Raw genomic sequence first — 17,128 nt, 5'->3', positions numbered from 1 at the left:
CATTTCTAAAGTATTGGACAAAACAACTTTCCCCGTTCATGCCGTAAGTGAACAGTTTCCCTCGAGAACATGCAGGTCATGAGTACAGAGTTACTTCATGATTCATGACATTTCATGTTTTTTTAGCTTGATTAGGATATTTTTTAGATGAATACTATTGTTATAATTGGGGACATACAATGTATTGCATTTATATATGAATTACACTAGTTTTAAGACGAATCTTAATATTATCAATTTAAACGTATCGTTTATAAGAAGCCGGGGATAACTACGAACTCATCTTGCAAATGAACCATACATTTTTGTAACAAATTTCCATTGTGGATTCGCTTTAAAATGTCGATCAAACATAAATCTAGTCATAACTTACATGTAGCGGAGAGTATTTAGACATCAAAAGTTTTGACAAGAAGTAAAAATAACTTAACTGTTCTTATTATTATGACATTATAATAATGAGTTTTTTTATAATTAATCAACCTGAATGTACCATTTTCATTGCAAATTATTATTATTGTTAGATCTGTTAAACTAAATATTAGACAGTCCTCAGATAAGAGTTGAGAATTTTTTATACGTGCATAAGTTAACTTTACGGTAACTTAGTCCAGTTATTTCCGTCAGTAGGCTAGTAGGAAACAGTTCAAGTTCTGGAACCTTCGAGGAAGCCAAGTCGAACACTATTATAACATAACTCCGATAGAAATTTGACGCGGACTTTCTTTTGTTGCGTAACGTTCACGTGGTGAGCATACTCAATTCATACTTTAATACATATATGATTTATCCCATAATTTCGATTTAAAACCTAACAAGTTGGATAATAAATAGTTTCTTTACCATGAAAGTGGTACATTTAGACATAAAAATAGGCATGCAAATGTCATATTAATTTTAAAGGTCATAATAATAAGTTATTTATAATTGTTGTCAAACTTATGGTCTAAATAGTCGCTCACGCTATGAAGGCGCTTTAAAAATTTAATGACAAGTTCTCCTGATACTATTTATTTTATATCTGATATTTTTGTTAATAACAAAAACACGCCTTTTTGTATTTTTAACGAGTATTGTTAGTAGAAAATAAAGCATATATGCTCCTGGGGAATAGAAAAATGCCTCTTTCAACATTATACCATAATTGTTGTAGTACAATAATTGCATATTATTTTGATTGTATGGAACTCATAACGCGTTGAAATTGTCAAGAAATAATATGAACTTATTTTACTAAAATATCTTTAGAATTATAACAATCAAATATACACTATTTACAATTTTCTTAACATACATAGTAATAATTTAAAATTGAAAAAAAAAAATTGTGGTCCCTGTGGCAACCTTAAATGCTGGCAGTATTTCCTCGCTGTGTTGCGACTTGCGATACGTATTCATTGAGCCGGTACTACCAGGCTCCAACTTAAGTCTTTAATTAACTGCACTTGAACCCCAAGGCCCAAGAGTCTCTACTCCAAAAGGAACAAAAGAGACGGTGTAAGAAAGACTCTTATATTGCAGCGGTTTATTAAAATTATACCAAAATTACGTTTATGTTCCGACTTTAGATCTGTGAACATCAACTACAACAACATTATACATATTGGTCGCCACCTTTCTTGCAATTGAAGTACATTTGTTATGTGAAAAAGTAAATACATACAAGTATATTTTTATTGCATTTGGTATTTTACTAGTTTTTTCGTTAAACTAATTTTAACGAAAAAATATTGACAACTAAACAAATCACATCATGGTAAATAAAGTATTTTCGCGTACTTTATTGATCTCATAAAGTATAGAGTACGATTAACTGATACTTTATTAAAAAGAACGGGTGGCAACCCTATACATGTATAGTTAAAGATGCCTTTAATCAATTTCTTTCTTTCAGACGGCAATTTTCACGGTCATCCTGCTACCGTTCCGTGTGATCGTCATTTGTTACCTGATCGTGACCGCCTGGTTCCTGGCTTGTGTCGGCCTTTACGGCCTCAGCGAAGATGACCTTAGAAAGAAACCTATGACAGGATGGAGAAGGTAACATTTAAATTTAAATTGTCAGACGTTGACAGGCAGTTTTAAAAGATTTTACTTAGAATATTCAACAGACTAATAAAAGTCTCACAATATTATTTCTAAAGGTGATCTCTGCATCTGATAGTCCCTTGCCTATAGTATGCGGTATATGCTGTACGACCAATGCTTTCTCCTTCTTCACTGTAGGAACTGTTAATTGTGTACAAAGAAAGAAGAATCTACTACTGAAACCGGCACTCGAATGGATAACATCACGGCTAATACCATTTCCAATGTACAAATAACGTTAAACCATAGAAATACGTTGTGTTCACCACTTGATAGTTGTGAAAGTCTGATACGGTCTTCCGGCTATAAAATTTATCCACTATTCTATACAAATTTATCGGCTTATGATTTCATTGCCTTAGGCCCCCTGTGTTTTACATATGGGGCTTTTGTACATTAGACACTGACCAGTATACTATATACCTACAATGCATGAGCAAGAAAAAAAATTTAGCAGACAAACGAGAATGAAAAATTTTCTAAGAAAATCTCACCCATCTTGACGATATTGTTATTGCATAATGATAACTTTCTTTCCAGTAAGCTATGCTCGCGTGTAAGTTATTTGTTAAGAGGTTAAGAGGTGTCAGAGTTAAATAAATCGACGAAATTAAATGCCATTTTTAAATGGTTCGTAGGTCAACACAACGCACCCAAGTGTCAAATGTCTGTCATTATTATTGTCTCTGGAACTCCGAATATAACTTAGTCTATCTGTAGTATAGACATAATGATTCTGCACTTTTATTTTGGTAAAGATACCCCGTGACCACGCACGCTGAAAAGCACGCGAAACGTCGGAAAAAAATTAAAATTATGTAAATAATTATAAGTTTTTAATAATAATACATAGCTTCAATCCGTTTAAAAAGTGTTTTCTTAAAGATAGCTATCTATACTCAAGATGTCCGCAATTGTAAATGTATATTCGTGTAAATATTTAATACTATGTCATAAAGAAAGCCGTTAGGTGTGTATAAATCACATCAAAGTAAATAATATTTCGGATTGTATGAAAATCTGGGTTTAAGCTATAATATAAATAAGTGCGTGCTTATTATAGCTTTTATTTGTGTACTTTATCTTAAATAATATACGTCATAAAAATATTAAGCACAGACTAACTAACGTACAATAAAATTGAAATTGGAACTTTTGAATATGTATTGTCTATTGTAAACAGATTATATTGCTATTGTCAATAGAATGATGCGGTTTAGGGCTATTAAAGTTCGAGATTGTGGCATACCTCAGAATTAAAGACTGCAACGCTATTATGATTACTTAATCTGACGCACTTGTAGCGAGATCTACAATGTACAGTTATCATCACTAGGATAATAAGGTACCCTGAAACAGGTTTCAGCCTCAAGCCAAGGCACTTGGTCTATATACCAGTCAGTTCTCGGAGGAAGAACAGCACGTTCCTTCCTTCATACTCCTAATTAAATACTATTTTTAGTTTAGAGAAGAAGGTTTAACATAGAACTTAATTTATTATATAAACAATATTAGAGATGTTAATGACAGTTTTTGGTCTGGCAATTAAAGAAAACTGTTCTTATTAGTTTCGCAAATACATAGGTTAAAATATTGTTTCGTCAAAACTTTAAAAGATATAAATATTTATTAGACAAATTTAAATAAAATTAAAAAAATACAAATTGAACAATTGAATAAAGATTCAAGGTAAGCAACTGCATAAAGCATTTTTATAAAGTTAAGGCATATTTTTAACTATTTTGGTTACCTACGTATTCATACATACATCCAAGATAATAATAAGTCTTGTTGCATCGTCTCAATGCCATCTGTCTCTTTTTATCACAACGTAGACATAGTTTAACAGAAAGAGACGCAAGAGTACTTTAGCTAAAAAAGTGTAAACACATTCTTTTTACGAATAGGGGGATTTTCTTTAGTCTACCCAAGGAAACAATTTTTTCTTACTACCTTATCTACGTAAGTAGTAAGATTCACAGTTGAGAGTTTGATTTTTGAATTTCGATTTCTTACTTCTGACCACTGGCGTATGACTGTAATCGTAGGAGACATCGAAAGAAAATATTTATGGCCAATCGTATCTCGAAATACCATTTTTTTATAGAACAAACGGGCGCTTGCCCGTTTCATCAGGGTGAGCCTGGAGGCTGATGTTATGTAATACCGCCGCCCATACACACTCTTAATCCCAGAGGGCTCCCGAGTGCGTTGCCGGCCTTTTAAAGTTTGTACTCTTTTTTCTTGAAGTCGAATTGTCGGTTCCATATAATGGTAGCTTGCCTTAAATTACGCACAGGTAGAGGACGACAGAATACGAAACTTCACCAGTATCACCTCGACGTGCGATGATGAAACTCACTGCAGATACAGATACCGGCAAAATCTTGAACAAATGTCCTTGCCTGCGCAGAAGCGATTTTTAGGCATCGGCGGGCGGTGGTGCGCGGCGGCAGGAGAGTGACGTGTCGATCGCGTGATTGGTAAATCAGTTGACGTTTGTGTCCCGCGCTGTGTACGATGCGCAGACTTTCCACCACTCCCTTGTTTAATGCTCAAGAAGTTTGTCGGTATCTGTATTAATCCGAACAATTCTAAACTCTCCATGGTAAATGCGGTAGAAGATGCAAAGACAAGCTTCTCTACAAATTAAAGCATTGTACGTGTTTTGGAAACTTTTTATAACTACATTTCCAGCATTTATTTTCATCACATTTCCAGTCTAATAATAATTGTCATTTATCATTAATTTGTTTATTATCTAACGGCCCTCACAACAGAAGAAATGTCTATGTTTTTATGTTGCGTTCTCGATACGCCTTTTATTAATTTTACAGATTTCTTAATTAACGAATTAATACATTTGGTAAAACTTGCGCGATATTTGCAATTATGAATTTGAATAATTGTCTTTATTGCGGTGTATTAGAGTGTATTTTACAATGCGGAGCATAGTTGTTTTATTATGAAGTGAATTTTGGTTATCAAATGGTAGTTCTAGACTATCAGTAAATAAAACCCTGTAATTAATGAACAATATATATATAAACTCACTATTTCGTTCTTCGTTCGCATCTAGTGCAGAAAATTAGTTCCATGTCAGTTTTCTGTCTGACCTTTAAATGTCTATGTCGTAACATGGAGATTATTACATCGTTTCAATGTCTATTACTTTGAATTTTAGATTTAAATTTTATCCTACCCATCCTATTACCCCTAAATGATTTTAGTTTATTTTCAGTCAAATTTTTACTCTATTATTTTGGGCTAAAGGACTTGTATCCATATTTATGTAACAATAAATGTAACATCGAATTATGAATTCGGGTTTTTGTCAGTTGAATGGTTTTTTTTAAAAAATTTATTTATTTATTTCTAGCCTTATATCAGAAATACAAAATAGATACATTATAGTTATTGTTTTTCTTAATCAACTATAATTCTGCGTGCCTACAGACAAAGTCACCCATTGTCCTCCATTTCACCTTATTCTATACCAATCTCGTCCAGGTCTTATAGTCTTTCCAGCGATTTCCATGAGTACATCGGCCCACCTTTTGCATTGCCTCTGTTTTTTTATGGCCTCTTAGTTGCCATAGTGTTACGATTTTGCTTCATTTATCTGCTCCTCCTCCTATGGTATGTCCACAGTCTAACCCATTTCCATTACAGTTGTTTTGTTTAATATTGTTACGAAGACGGGTCGACTGCTATGTTTCTAGATTTTTCCACTAGTTAGTGAACTTTTCAGCAGGCTGTAATATGATTTCTGACCGTTTCAGGAGAGGGTCAATCACATATTAGAAAATTGTAATTTTCATAATGTTACCCTAGTTTTCAGGAAGCTGAAACCTTTTTTCAGTCGGTTTCAGAACATGTGTAGTCGAGTGGTGCAGTTTTCAGGAGACCCGTTTTCAGGCGTTTTCAGGCCTAGTTATACCCCTTTGATGAAGGAATATTCTAGACCGAACTTTCTAGGTGTGAGACAAGGACGAAATGATACGAGAGAGAGAGAGAGAAGATCAGAACTTTCTCGAAACTAGACGAGCACTATAGAACGCCGTACGACAAGGACGGAGCAACGTGCGAAAGAGACAAAGAGTGCGAACGTTCTAGAATTGTGCAATCGCTACTCAGTAGCAAGCCCGCCTAGAAAGTTCTCGAATATTGTTTAGAATTATTCCCAGGGATATATAAGCGAGCCGAAACGCGACTAGTCACTTAGTTTTGAATGCGATAACAAGAGCGAAACACCGAAGCGATAAAGTGCGAATAAAGTGAATATAAGTGATAAAGTACTGTGTGAAGTGTGCATAAGTGAAGTAATAAGTGATTGTTTTTGTGTGTGCTATAAGTGCCTTTCTGAAAGTAATTTGTGCCCATAAATTCCTCATTTGATTTACCAATAAATAAACCCTTGAAGAAATCCACGGCATTTTCTATCCGATCCCCTAGCTCGTAACATTTTGGTGTCAGAAGTGGGATAGAAGCATGCCAATTACTCCAAGGGAGAATCAGGAGGAGTTTGTGGCAGAGTCTTCAGCTGCGGAGGGAGTGCAGACAAGGGCGCAATCAGCACGCGATGCCGCCCGGCGACAAAGTTTCGATGCGAACCGCGGGATGGGTGAAAGTAACGATGGCAACATCCTCCTTGCTCTGCAGCAAATGATGGAAGCACAGGCACGCCGTCAAGAGGAACAGACACGACAAATGATGGAAGAACAGGCACGCCGTCAAGAAGAACAGGCACGCCGTCAGGAAGAACAGACAAAACAAATGATGGAAGAACAGGCACGCCGTCAAGAAGAACAGGCACGCCGTCAGGAAGAACAGACAAGACAAATGATGGAAGAACAGGCACGCCGTCAAGAAGAACAGGCACGCCGTCAAGAAGAACAGGCACGCCGTCAAGAAGAACAGGCACGCCGTCAAGAAGAACAGGCACGCCGTCAAGAAGAACATACACGTCAGATGATGGAGGAACAGGCTCGCCGTATCGGAGAAAAACTTTGTGACCTGAAAGTACAGGTAGATAAAAAAGTCGAGAATTTGGAATCTGATATGGATTGTAAGCTATCCAAGCAGGATAAACGTATCCTTGGAATAGAAAATGAAATCCAATGCCTGAAGACCACTGGTGTTGTCACGACTGTTGCACCACCTGGATATCTGAAAGTGCCTCCCTTTGATGGTACATCTTCTTGGGGCGCGTACAAGCTGCAGTTTGAGACTGTACCAGAGTCAAACGGGTGGACTGACGATCAAGCTGTTACCGCCCTTATTCTGGGACTGCGAGACGAAGCCCTCTCCATATTAGATACCAAGAAAGGTAAGGTGACGTTGAAGCAACTGCTAGATGCCCTGTAATCACGGTATGGAGACGCACATTTAGAGCACGTTTACAGGGCTCAATTGAAGGATAGAATACAGCAGACAAATGAAATTTTGCAAAAATGGGGACTTGAAATAGAGAAGCTGGTAAGGAAGGCCTACGCATCCTCACCAGATGTTGCAGACAAGATGTTGGTTCAAGCTTTTGTAGACGGTATTCGAGACCGTGAAATTCGAATGGCTGTGAACCTCGGTCACCATAAGGACCTTAAGGATGCTCTTGCTCATGCGTTGGAAGTGGAAGCATTTTGCAAGGATCATCGACCTTACCGCATTAGGGCTATCACGGAAAAAGCTAATGGTCAACGTGGGTCAACCTGTTACACCTGTGGGGAAGTAGGGCATATGAGGTTTTCGTGCCCTAAGAAAGACTTCCGAGGTGATGTGAAGGTTAGACGTGGGAATACCTTAGTCATCGACGGAGAAGTCAATACTGGAGTCGATACTGGAGCTTCACGAACAGTGATCAGATATCAGCTTTTGAAGACATTTTATAAAAGCCCTTCTAGAGGAATTGTACAGCTTGTGACGGCAACAGGTCAGCGCATAACCGATCGGGGAGAAGGTATCGCAACCTTCAAGATTGGTGGAAGTTTTTACAGACATAAAGTTGTTCTTGCTGACATAGTACATGACTGTATAATCGGTTTGGACTTTATGAAGTTCTATAAGTGTAAGATAGATCTAGAAAAAGGAATGTTCAAGTGTGGAAAACAGGAAGTTTGCTTTAAAGGTAACCGTTCAAAAAGTGGTTATGATGCCTGCAGATTAATCAATGTGGACGGCCAAGTCAGTAATCAAAAAGAGTGGAACACAGTTCAAACAGTTTCGGATAACTATACGGAAGCCCTGTCAATACTTCTATCAAAGGCAGAGGGACAGTTAAAGAAATTTTCTGACATGTTATCAACCCATGAAAGAGAGCTAAGAAGGAGTACAGATGATGTGTCTCAAAGACCGTGTGATAAAGTTAACGAACAGGATGGAAGGGATAATGACCACGTGAGGATACTAAGAACAGATACCATAAGTCCAGATTGGTGTGGGAAATTAATTCGGGAACAGCAACAACAAGATCCTGACATTAAACCAATTCTGGACTGGATGAAATCTTCAGCTGTCAAGCCGCAATGGAGTAAAGTTACATCTACAAGTAACACTACTAAGAGTTACTGGGCTCAATGGGATAGTTTAGTTCTACATAATGGAGTGTTAAGTGGAGTGTCGTAAATGGAAAAATGCTCAAGGCGATCATTTGCAGTTTATTGTGCCAAGATTCAAGGTTCGCGACATATTAGAAATGTGTCATAGTGACTTGTCTAGTGGACATTTAGGAGTAAAACGGACTCTTATGAAGGTTAAGGAAATGTTTTATTGGATACATTATCGTGAAGATGTAGGCGACTGGATCAAGAAATGTAGAGCTTGTGCAGCTGTTAAGGATATGTAATGATGCTCGGGACGAGCATGTCTAAGGAGGGGGTAGTGTTACGAAGACGGGTCGACCGCATGTTTCTAGATTTTTCCACTAGTTAGTGAACTTTTCAGCAGGCTGTAATATGATTTCTGACCGTTTCAGGAGAGGGTCAATCACATATTAGAAAATTGTAATTTTCATAATGTTACCCTAGTTTTCAGGAAGCTGAAACCTTTTTTCAGTCGGTTTCAGAACATGTGTAGTCGAGTGGTGCAGTTTTCAGGAGACCCGTTTTCAGGCGTTTTCAGGCCTAGTTATACCCCTTTGATGAAGGAATATTCTAGACCGAACTTTCTAGGTGTGAGACAAGGACGAAATGATACGAGAGAGAGAGAGAGAAGATCAGAACTTTCTCGAAACTAGACGAGCACTATAGAACGCCGTACGACAAGGACGGAGCAACGTGCGAAAGAGACAAAGAGTGCGAACGTTCTAGAATTGTGCAATCGCTACTCAGTAGCAAGCCCGCCTAGAAAGTTCTCGAATATTGTTTAGAATTATTCCCAGGGATATATAAGCGAGCCGAAACGCGACTAGTCACTTAGTTTTGAATGCGATAACAAGAGCGAAACACCGAAGCGATAAAGTGCGATTAAAGTGAATATAAGTGATAAAGTACTGTGTGAAGTGTGCATAAGTGAAGTAATAAGTGATTGTTTTTGTGTGTGCTATAAGTGCCTTTCTGAAAGTAATTTGTGCCCATAAATTCCTCATTTGATTTACCAATAAATAAACCCTTGAAGAAATCCACGGCATTTTCTATCCGATCCCCTAGCTCGTAACAATATGTAACGTCAGCAACCCTGTTTTATCTCTTAAATTGTTATCGTTACTTATTTTTTTATATCCTTTCAGTTAAAACTATATTAGTCTCAGTACACTTTAATCAAAGCAATCATCGGTTCTTTTATATGTATATATAAACAATGAAATGTATTACTACATTGGCGTTGATAATTAAGGGACAATACATACAAGTTATCGTAAGATTCAGAAACGAGCTAGCTAAGTATGACTCCTGTATGTCCAATTTAATACGTTTTTTACTTTGAAGAAAATCTTACAAACAGTAACCTGAACTCTCTTGTCTATAAAAAGTTGAACTACAGAATTTTGACACATTCATAACTTTTGGTGTAGGGAAATTTCTTGATAATTAATCAATGTAAATAACATTTACTCCACAAGTTGTGAGCCCTTTACAAAGCATTTTTTACGTATGCGAATAGTTGTTGGCAATGACTGGATATACGTGAATGAATGGGCAATTAATTATAAGAACCGTTGACGGTTCATAATATACTGTAATTGATAGACACTCGTCGAACATAGCAACTTTCTAAAATGCTAGGAAGCAGGTTCTTCTAATTTCACGTCACTAATTCTAAATTATCGTAAATATCTTAAGGTTTACATATTTATTAACACTTTGTTGTATACAGAAATATAATACAGTTGACATAATTAAATGAAAAAGGCGTTGCCATAATTAGAGTGGGGGCCTTATCGCTTTTAGTCCGGTCAATTTAGACATACAAATAATGGATTCCTGGAGAGCCGAATATTCGTGGAGAGTTCGGGTTTAACATTACAAATAAAGTTTTAAAAATCCCCATCGATCCTATGTGTGCTGCAAAAGTTATTCGGGGTTAAAGGTCAATGTCTATATTGGCCGGACTATTCGAGCGATCTCTTCGAGGCAACCAATGTAAGAGAAAAAAATTAGAAGTGCAACAATACTTAAGACATAGACAAAACGAATGCAAAAAATATTTACTTTGACAATATTTTTAAAAAAAAGGACACTTGAAAAAGAAAATTTTTGATAAGTAAGTTTTTTTAAGAGAACAGGGAGCAAACGTGCAGGAGGCTCACTTAATGTTATGTGATACCGCCGCTCATGGACATTCTGTCAGTGAGCTCGTGAGTGCGTTGCCGGCCTTTTTAGAATTGGTACGCTCTTTTCTTTCTTTAAGATCAGATGAAATTTTTTAAAAGAAGCCGACTCGATTCAACTCTAAACTAGGAATATCATTTATTATTTATCTAGGTACCTATATTTGTTAAATCTGAATTGATTTTTTGATTATAAATAAACATACTTTCGAGTACCTAATTGCAAAAATAAAGTTTGTTCATTATCATAAAAAAACAGTTGTATTTTAAGAAATATCTGTCCGCTGCACGTGACCTTGATAGTTTAAGGTCACCGTTTGTAGAGCGTGCCGTGTCCGATCCACAATGCCAACATTTTGTTATGAAATTGTCTGTTGAGAGAAATCTGTTTACGCGATTTGCCTTTACTGAAATTCATGTATGTAACAATAGTTCCCACCCGAAGTTATTATTACGCTACAAATCGAATATTCAACGGGATTTCAGGCTTATTATATGACCTAGATACACTTTCCCAATAAGTATTCAGAATCGAGACTTGCGCTAAGTGACACGTCAAAAACGTATTTGTTCGGAACATAAAAGATCAAAACTAATAGAACAGTTATCCAATTTTAATGTACGTGACGCTGTCTTGAGCTTTACGGTTATTTTCATATCACAAGTGCAATGCAAGGCAGCATTTGATCTATAACTGCATCCGCCAGACGCGAAGTATTTTTATCCAGGAATTAAAACCGGTAACATAAGATACAAGTTAGTAGTTACGTTCTGTGTTTTTCTTTATGAGTATTGCGTAACCTGGCTTATAGCACACGTTAGTTTATTATATGGACAAGAAATACAGATAGCTTCTATTTTTTTGGAATATGACTTGTGACAGGAAAATAACAAAATAAGTGAAACTAAGACACCAACACCTTTAAGAATTTAAAGCCTCTGCTAGCATTAGAATACTGGGCGGTGACATATCGTTGAAATAATAGCGTCATACCGTGTAAATAAATTAATTATCGTTTTATACATTTAATTATTGTGGTAAGACAATACCAATACATTTTGGAGAGTATATCTAATACAAAACAACATTTCCATTGAAATAAAGGCGTAAGATGTCTGTGAGGTCATATTGATATGTAATTTTGGAACAAGGTTGACGCATTATGATCAAGACTGCATTTCTAAGCAAATATAATTAATATTCAATATAGCCGTTCGCCTTATCCATCATATTTATAACCAATATCTATCTGACATATTAATCCTGTCAGGCAGGAAACTAAATTAAAATAAGAAGCAGATTAAAAAAATCACGGTCATTTCAAAGTAACCACAGATTACATAATGACATAAATACGCTAGTTATAATAAAGTCAATTGGGCCTTCCATTTGACATTTCCGCCCTTATTTTAAAAAAAATTCAGTGGATCTGTCTTCTGTACCCAACTAATTAATTAAAGTAATTTTTATTCCACGGATTTATCGATGCAATATTTTTTGTTAAAATAAATTAACTTGCACACGTGTTCAGTTGTTTTATAAGTTTATAGTTTGAAGTTTGTATTTAAAATAGATATACAATATAGTATAGGAATGATTTTACAGTTTTAATAAAAAATTGATAAATAATAAACGGCTGAAATATAAGTCTTTCGTCCAACTTCGATTTTGTTCCCTTTCGTGTAGAGACTCTTGGGTCGTGTGGTTCAAGGGCACAGTATAATTAAAGATGTAAGTTGGCGCCTGGTAGATAGTTCAGGTCACCCCAGAGCTGGTGCTTTCCTCGTTCAAGTAAGTATCGCATCACAGCGAGGAAAAGCTGCCAGCGTTAAAGGTACCAACACAGTCCCACAGAATTTTTAAATTTGTTTTAATTTCCATTTATTATTTTTATTATTACTATGTAGGTTAAGAAAATCTTAAATACTGTATATTTGATTGTTATGATTACTAATACAAATTAAAACAAATTTAAAAAGTTTAGTCTCTGTTGGGTACCTTTAACTTCTTCATTTCCTCGTCGTATTGCGATACTTATTTGTTTTATAATTATTTAATGCAACTTTCATAACAGTTTTTTGTTATGTAAATGGTTATTTAACTAAAATTAAAATTTATTTGAATCATAAAATACAATGTAAATGTAAGAAGAAATAAGAATAAAGCTAAAACGAAGCTCGGCGTAAGGTCGCCATGGAATTGATGAAATTGTTTCTTCAATAATTTTTCGCCACAGTAATGACTCAGCATAATGCAATATTTAGATTAAATGATGTAGTTTATTTTTTTCTTTATTTTAACCGAGCAGTTAATTAAAAATGTTTCGCAACACTTTAATTAACTGCCGTCTAATTGGTGTACACGGAGTAACTCGTGAAGTACTGGTAACCGCGTTTTTATCGAAATACATTAATTTTCCAAGAAAACAAAAGCGAGCATACTGGCAGTTACATACCGTTAATAATAACTTAACATCAGCATTGGTACTATGTAACTCCTAATAGCGAAAGCGATCTCGACTTCAATGCTGACTTTTAATGCGCAATTAGCGATATCAGCGGATATTGATAGAGCAATTTCAAATTTGCATAGAAAAACGTCACATTTCCTTATGCACTGCCCCCTTGCCCCCACCCTTTTTATAGAAATATAAATAAAAACAGCCTTTATTTGAGTACACTAAGTCCATGTCATTATGCATTACTAGTATTCGACATCCTACGGAGTGAATGCCTCAAATTCTTTCACTAGTCGTCGCGACAATTTTCCAATTCTGCTCACTGGTTTTTCTTCCCACTGGGCCATTCCAAGTCAGCGCGTCTTCTTGACCCATCTGCCATCACAAATGCGGGCAATGTGACCAGCTCATTTCCATTTTAACTCTTTTTCATATGTTACGACGTCTTTTACGTTTGTATGGCTTATGTGGATATATACATATAGGTAAACGGTTTATCAAAATGACTTAATACATATATAGTATATGCAGTATAAGTGTACATATTCCTATTTTAAAATAATAAATAATTTAATCAGATATACCTAAGACCTTTATATCTTTAGCGATCATGTATGGCCGAGTTCGGTATGATTGCTTTGAGATTTCTTAGTACTTTCAATAAATTTTAAATTTGTTAAATATCATTTATCTATGATATGGCGGGTACATCTAGTCTATACCTAATATGTTTCCCGCTATTTATTGAATGACAGCGAACGAGAGTTCCGGTTCCGTAACGATCGTTGATAAGTGATATCACTAAAGCGATCGGCAATTTGAATCGAAATAACTGTTAAGATTAAATCTGTAAAGGATTAAGATTCAAATTAAACCTAGAATCGAATATGTTTTTAATTTAAAATACTGAAACAGACGCAAAATGTCCAAAGTGCTTCTTTGGGGCCGTTCAAGTGTTACGTAAGCACTATACGAGTGTGGGGGGGTTGTCTTATTTGGTGTCTACGTCATTATTATTAGTAATAATTTACTTTTTTTCACATATTACCCACACGAAATGTATTTTCGAGGATTCCTACCAAAATTACTCCGTTTATGTGCCATGTATTATTTTTGCTTTGCTTTGCTTACTTTAGCTCACAAGAAGAATAAATGGGGGGAGATAAATTGTAATAAACCTGCTTACGTCATACTTGAACGGACCCTTGCCTACATTTGTGTAAAAAGAAAAAATATTTTAAACAACAATCTATTGTATTAATCAAATTGCAAAGTATACAATGTACTAATTTATAATGTTCGTATACTCAAAATAATTGTGTGTAGGTAGGGCTTGTCATTATACAAATACTTCAAAAGCGTTAAAGTTAATCTCAGTCCATTAATTAAGCCGTTGATGGGAAAGATAATTACAATTGAACGTGCGAATTTAAGTTATGACATATTTTGTATGGAACCTCAATATCATTGTCTTCAAGAAAACAGGTATATAAGCTTAATAATGTGTATAATGAAATGTCTAAAGCTGACTATATTTATATTTTATATATGTATATCATGTAATGTAATCATTTATTATTTTATTGCTTGGTAATAATTTTGTTCCTGAATAAACTCGAATATCGTTATTATAACACCAATAATGATTCAAATTCATTCAAGGCCGGCAACGCACTCGTGATGCCGGAGCATTGGGAGTGTCCATGTATCACTTAACATCTGATGAGCCTCCTGCCCGCTTGTTCTATAAAAAAAATATATGTACGACATATTCTCAAACCTTTTTTTCTATCCGAAGTGGAAATGTATTTGCGCATCAGGCAGTCCCCAAAAGGGGCTGGGTTATCGGTTATAGGGTCATCTCTAATATTTAAGCTGGTTAGCAATACCGCCTAAAACTCTTGTTCACACAAAGCCGCGTTAGAAAGGCTCTGGCTCTGTTAGAGTCGTTCTTATACTAGGGTATATCATAATCTATTTTATGTATATATATATATATATATATATATATATATATATATATACTTAAAATAGATTCGCACTATCCTTATACTAAACCAATTCGAAAATGCCGAATAATTAAAAAAAATATATATTTTATACAAGAGTCAAGTATAACTCATCTGTCATTAAGATGACAGTCATAAGTACTGTACTGGTTCTCTGGTTGAACAATGACTGAGTGATTTTTGTTTAAATATTTTGATTAGTAAATAAAAATGTAAAAGCATCTTATAAACACATCGTTCACTGTAAATAACGTTTCTAGGTTACCTCAACACGTTGTAACGGTAACAAACTAAACAGTGCAATAACGACTAAATAACATGATAACGCCAATCTAACTTTAACATACATTTAATTATAAACGATGGCAACACAACAATAATTATGATTGTATTTGCGTAATTATTTCTCTAAAAGCTCACGTTTTACTTGAGAAACAAGCCGTCTCCTCTGAGGGCTGGGCTTCAAGGGTTTCTGCCGTGTACGATTCTAAGTGAAAGAATCACTGTTAGGTCAGCTGAATGGTTCCCAATCCATTTGTATGATTTTTATGAAAATTAATATTAATTTTATAGTCCAAATGCTACAAAAACGAGAGTTACTTTTGAAAAGGATAGATAGACGAAATTTTCGCATACATATATATTATTATTTCACAACAAAAACAATTGATACTTTTGAAAATTTATAACTGAGAATTTCAAGATCTTGATTTTGATCGCTTTAATTCAATGCAAACAAATTTTGGTTATTTAATTATGTTTTTATTTATGTTTACAGAACCTAAGTACGAAGGGTCAAATTCCAAGGAATTCCAATGCGAGTGGTTAATTTAGAGTAAAAATAAAGTCCTCTATTATTTAAAGAATCCCTATGGCTCAGGAACCGTACATTTTGGTCCTTCGAGCTATGCGGGAATAAGCGGGTCTTTCAAGTTCAATTGATCGCGTTCGCGATTTTTCTGCATTTTCCTGAAAATCAGCACTCTGGGAAAAAATCCCACTGCTGGTTTGTTGGGTTATCATGCAAGCAAAAAGTCATCATCCGTATCAACAGAAATGAATAGCAAATTATTTTCAAGGAGCCAAAAGAGTCAAAAGTATATGGGCGTCCTTCAATCTAGAACAGGTCAACGGACGCCAATCTTCTACTTAAGACGTTTATACCCTCTCGTTATGTCTTTGAATTAATATTTGCTAAAACATTCATAGATTTACATTCATTTTATACAACGGTGAAGGCATACAGAAGTTTTTTGAGACGAGGTCTTTGACCTTAATATAATGGGAATTAGGACCTTGACGTGTTCAATTCTAAAAGGCCACGGCCCTGAAAATGTACTTATTTTGATAACTACATCTCATTTGTGTAACAATTATTAAAATTACAAATACTTCTAAACCGAAAGTAAGATGCTAGTATTGTAATGAAGACGCAAATGGAGTACTATACTATAAACGGATTAATAAAAATCCTTGATGCATCAAGTAATAATACATCTAAGTTGCCGCTGTGTAACACAAAGGCCACAGCCAAGTAAAACCGCTAATGTAAAATTTATTTAATTTAAAGGTTATAAAGTTCATCTCGTCCAATACTAGACTGACAAGTGGTCAGTTAGTCACCTACTTTCGCTGTCAAGGTGACATACAAACGTCAGTTAATGACAAATTACATTCTTTGAATTTTAGACATTTTCAATTTACGAAGAAATTAGTTTCGCTATTTTTGACGGTTTTGAGTGACATAATAATTTTTATACCGTAGACTATTACGAATTAAAAAAATACAGATTAACGGTCCTTCAAGA

At 35.2% G+C, this 17,128-nt stretch overlaps 1 protein-coding gene across 2 annotated transcripts in view; it reads left to right on the top strand.

Moving 5' to 3' along the window:
• The window catches only part of LOC123715441 (lysophosphatidylcholine acyltransferase), a 41,833-nt gene that overhangs the window by 2,751 nt on the left and 21,954 nt on the right, over positions 1–17,128 (top strand). For both annotated transcript variants that reach the window (XM_045670444.1, XM_045670443.1), the window contains exon 2: positions 1,895–2,040. In XM_045670444.1, the coding sequence (XP_045526400.1) occupies positions 1,895–2,040 (146 nt within the window). The remainder of the gene's footprint in view (positions 1–1,894; positions 2,041–17,128) is intronic.

This window comes from Pieris brassicae, chromosome 10, assembly GCF_905147105.1.
Source record: "Pieris brassicae chromosome 10, ilPieBrab1.1, whole genome shotgun sequence".
NCBI lineage: Eukaryota > Metazoa > Arthropoda > Insecta > Lepidoptera > Pieridae > Pieris > Pieris brassicae.
Note: the sequence above shows the minus strand (reverse complement) of the source record. Positions and strands in the feature narration are given on the sequence as shown.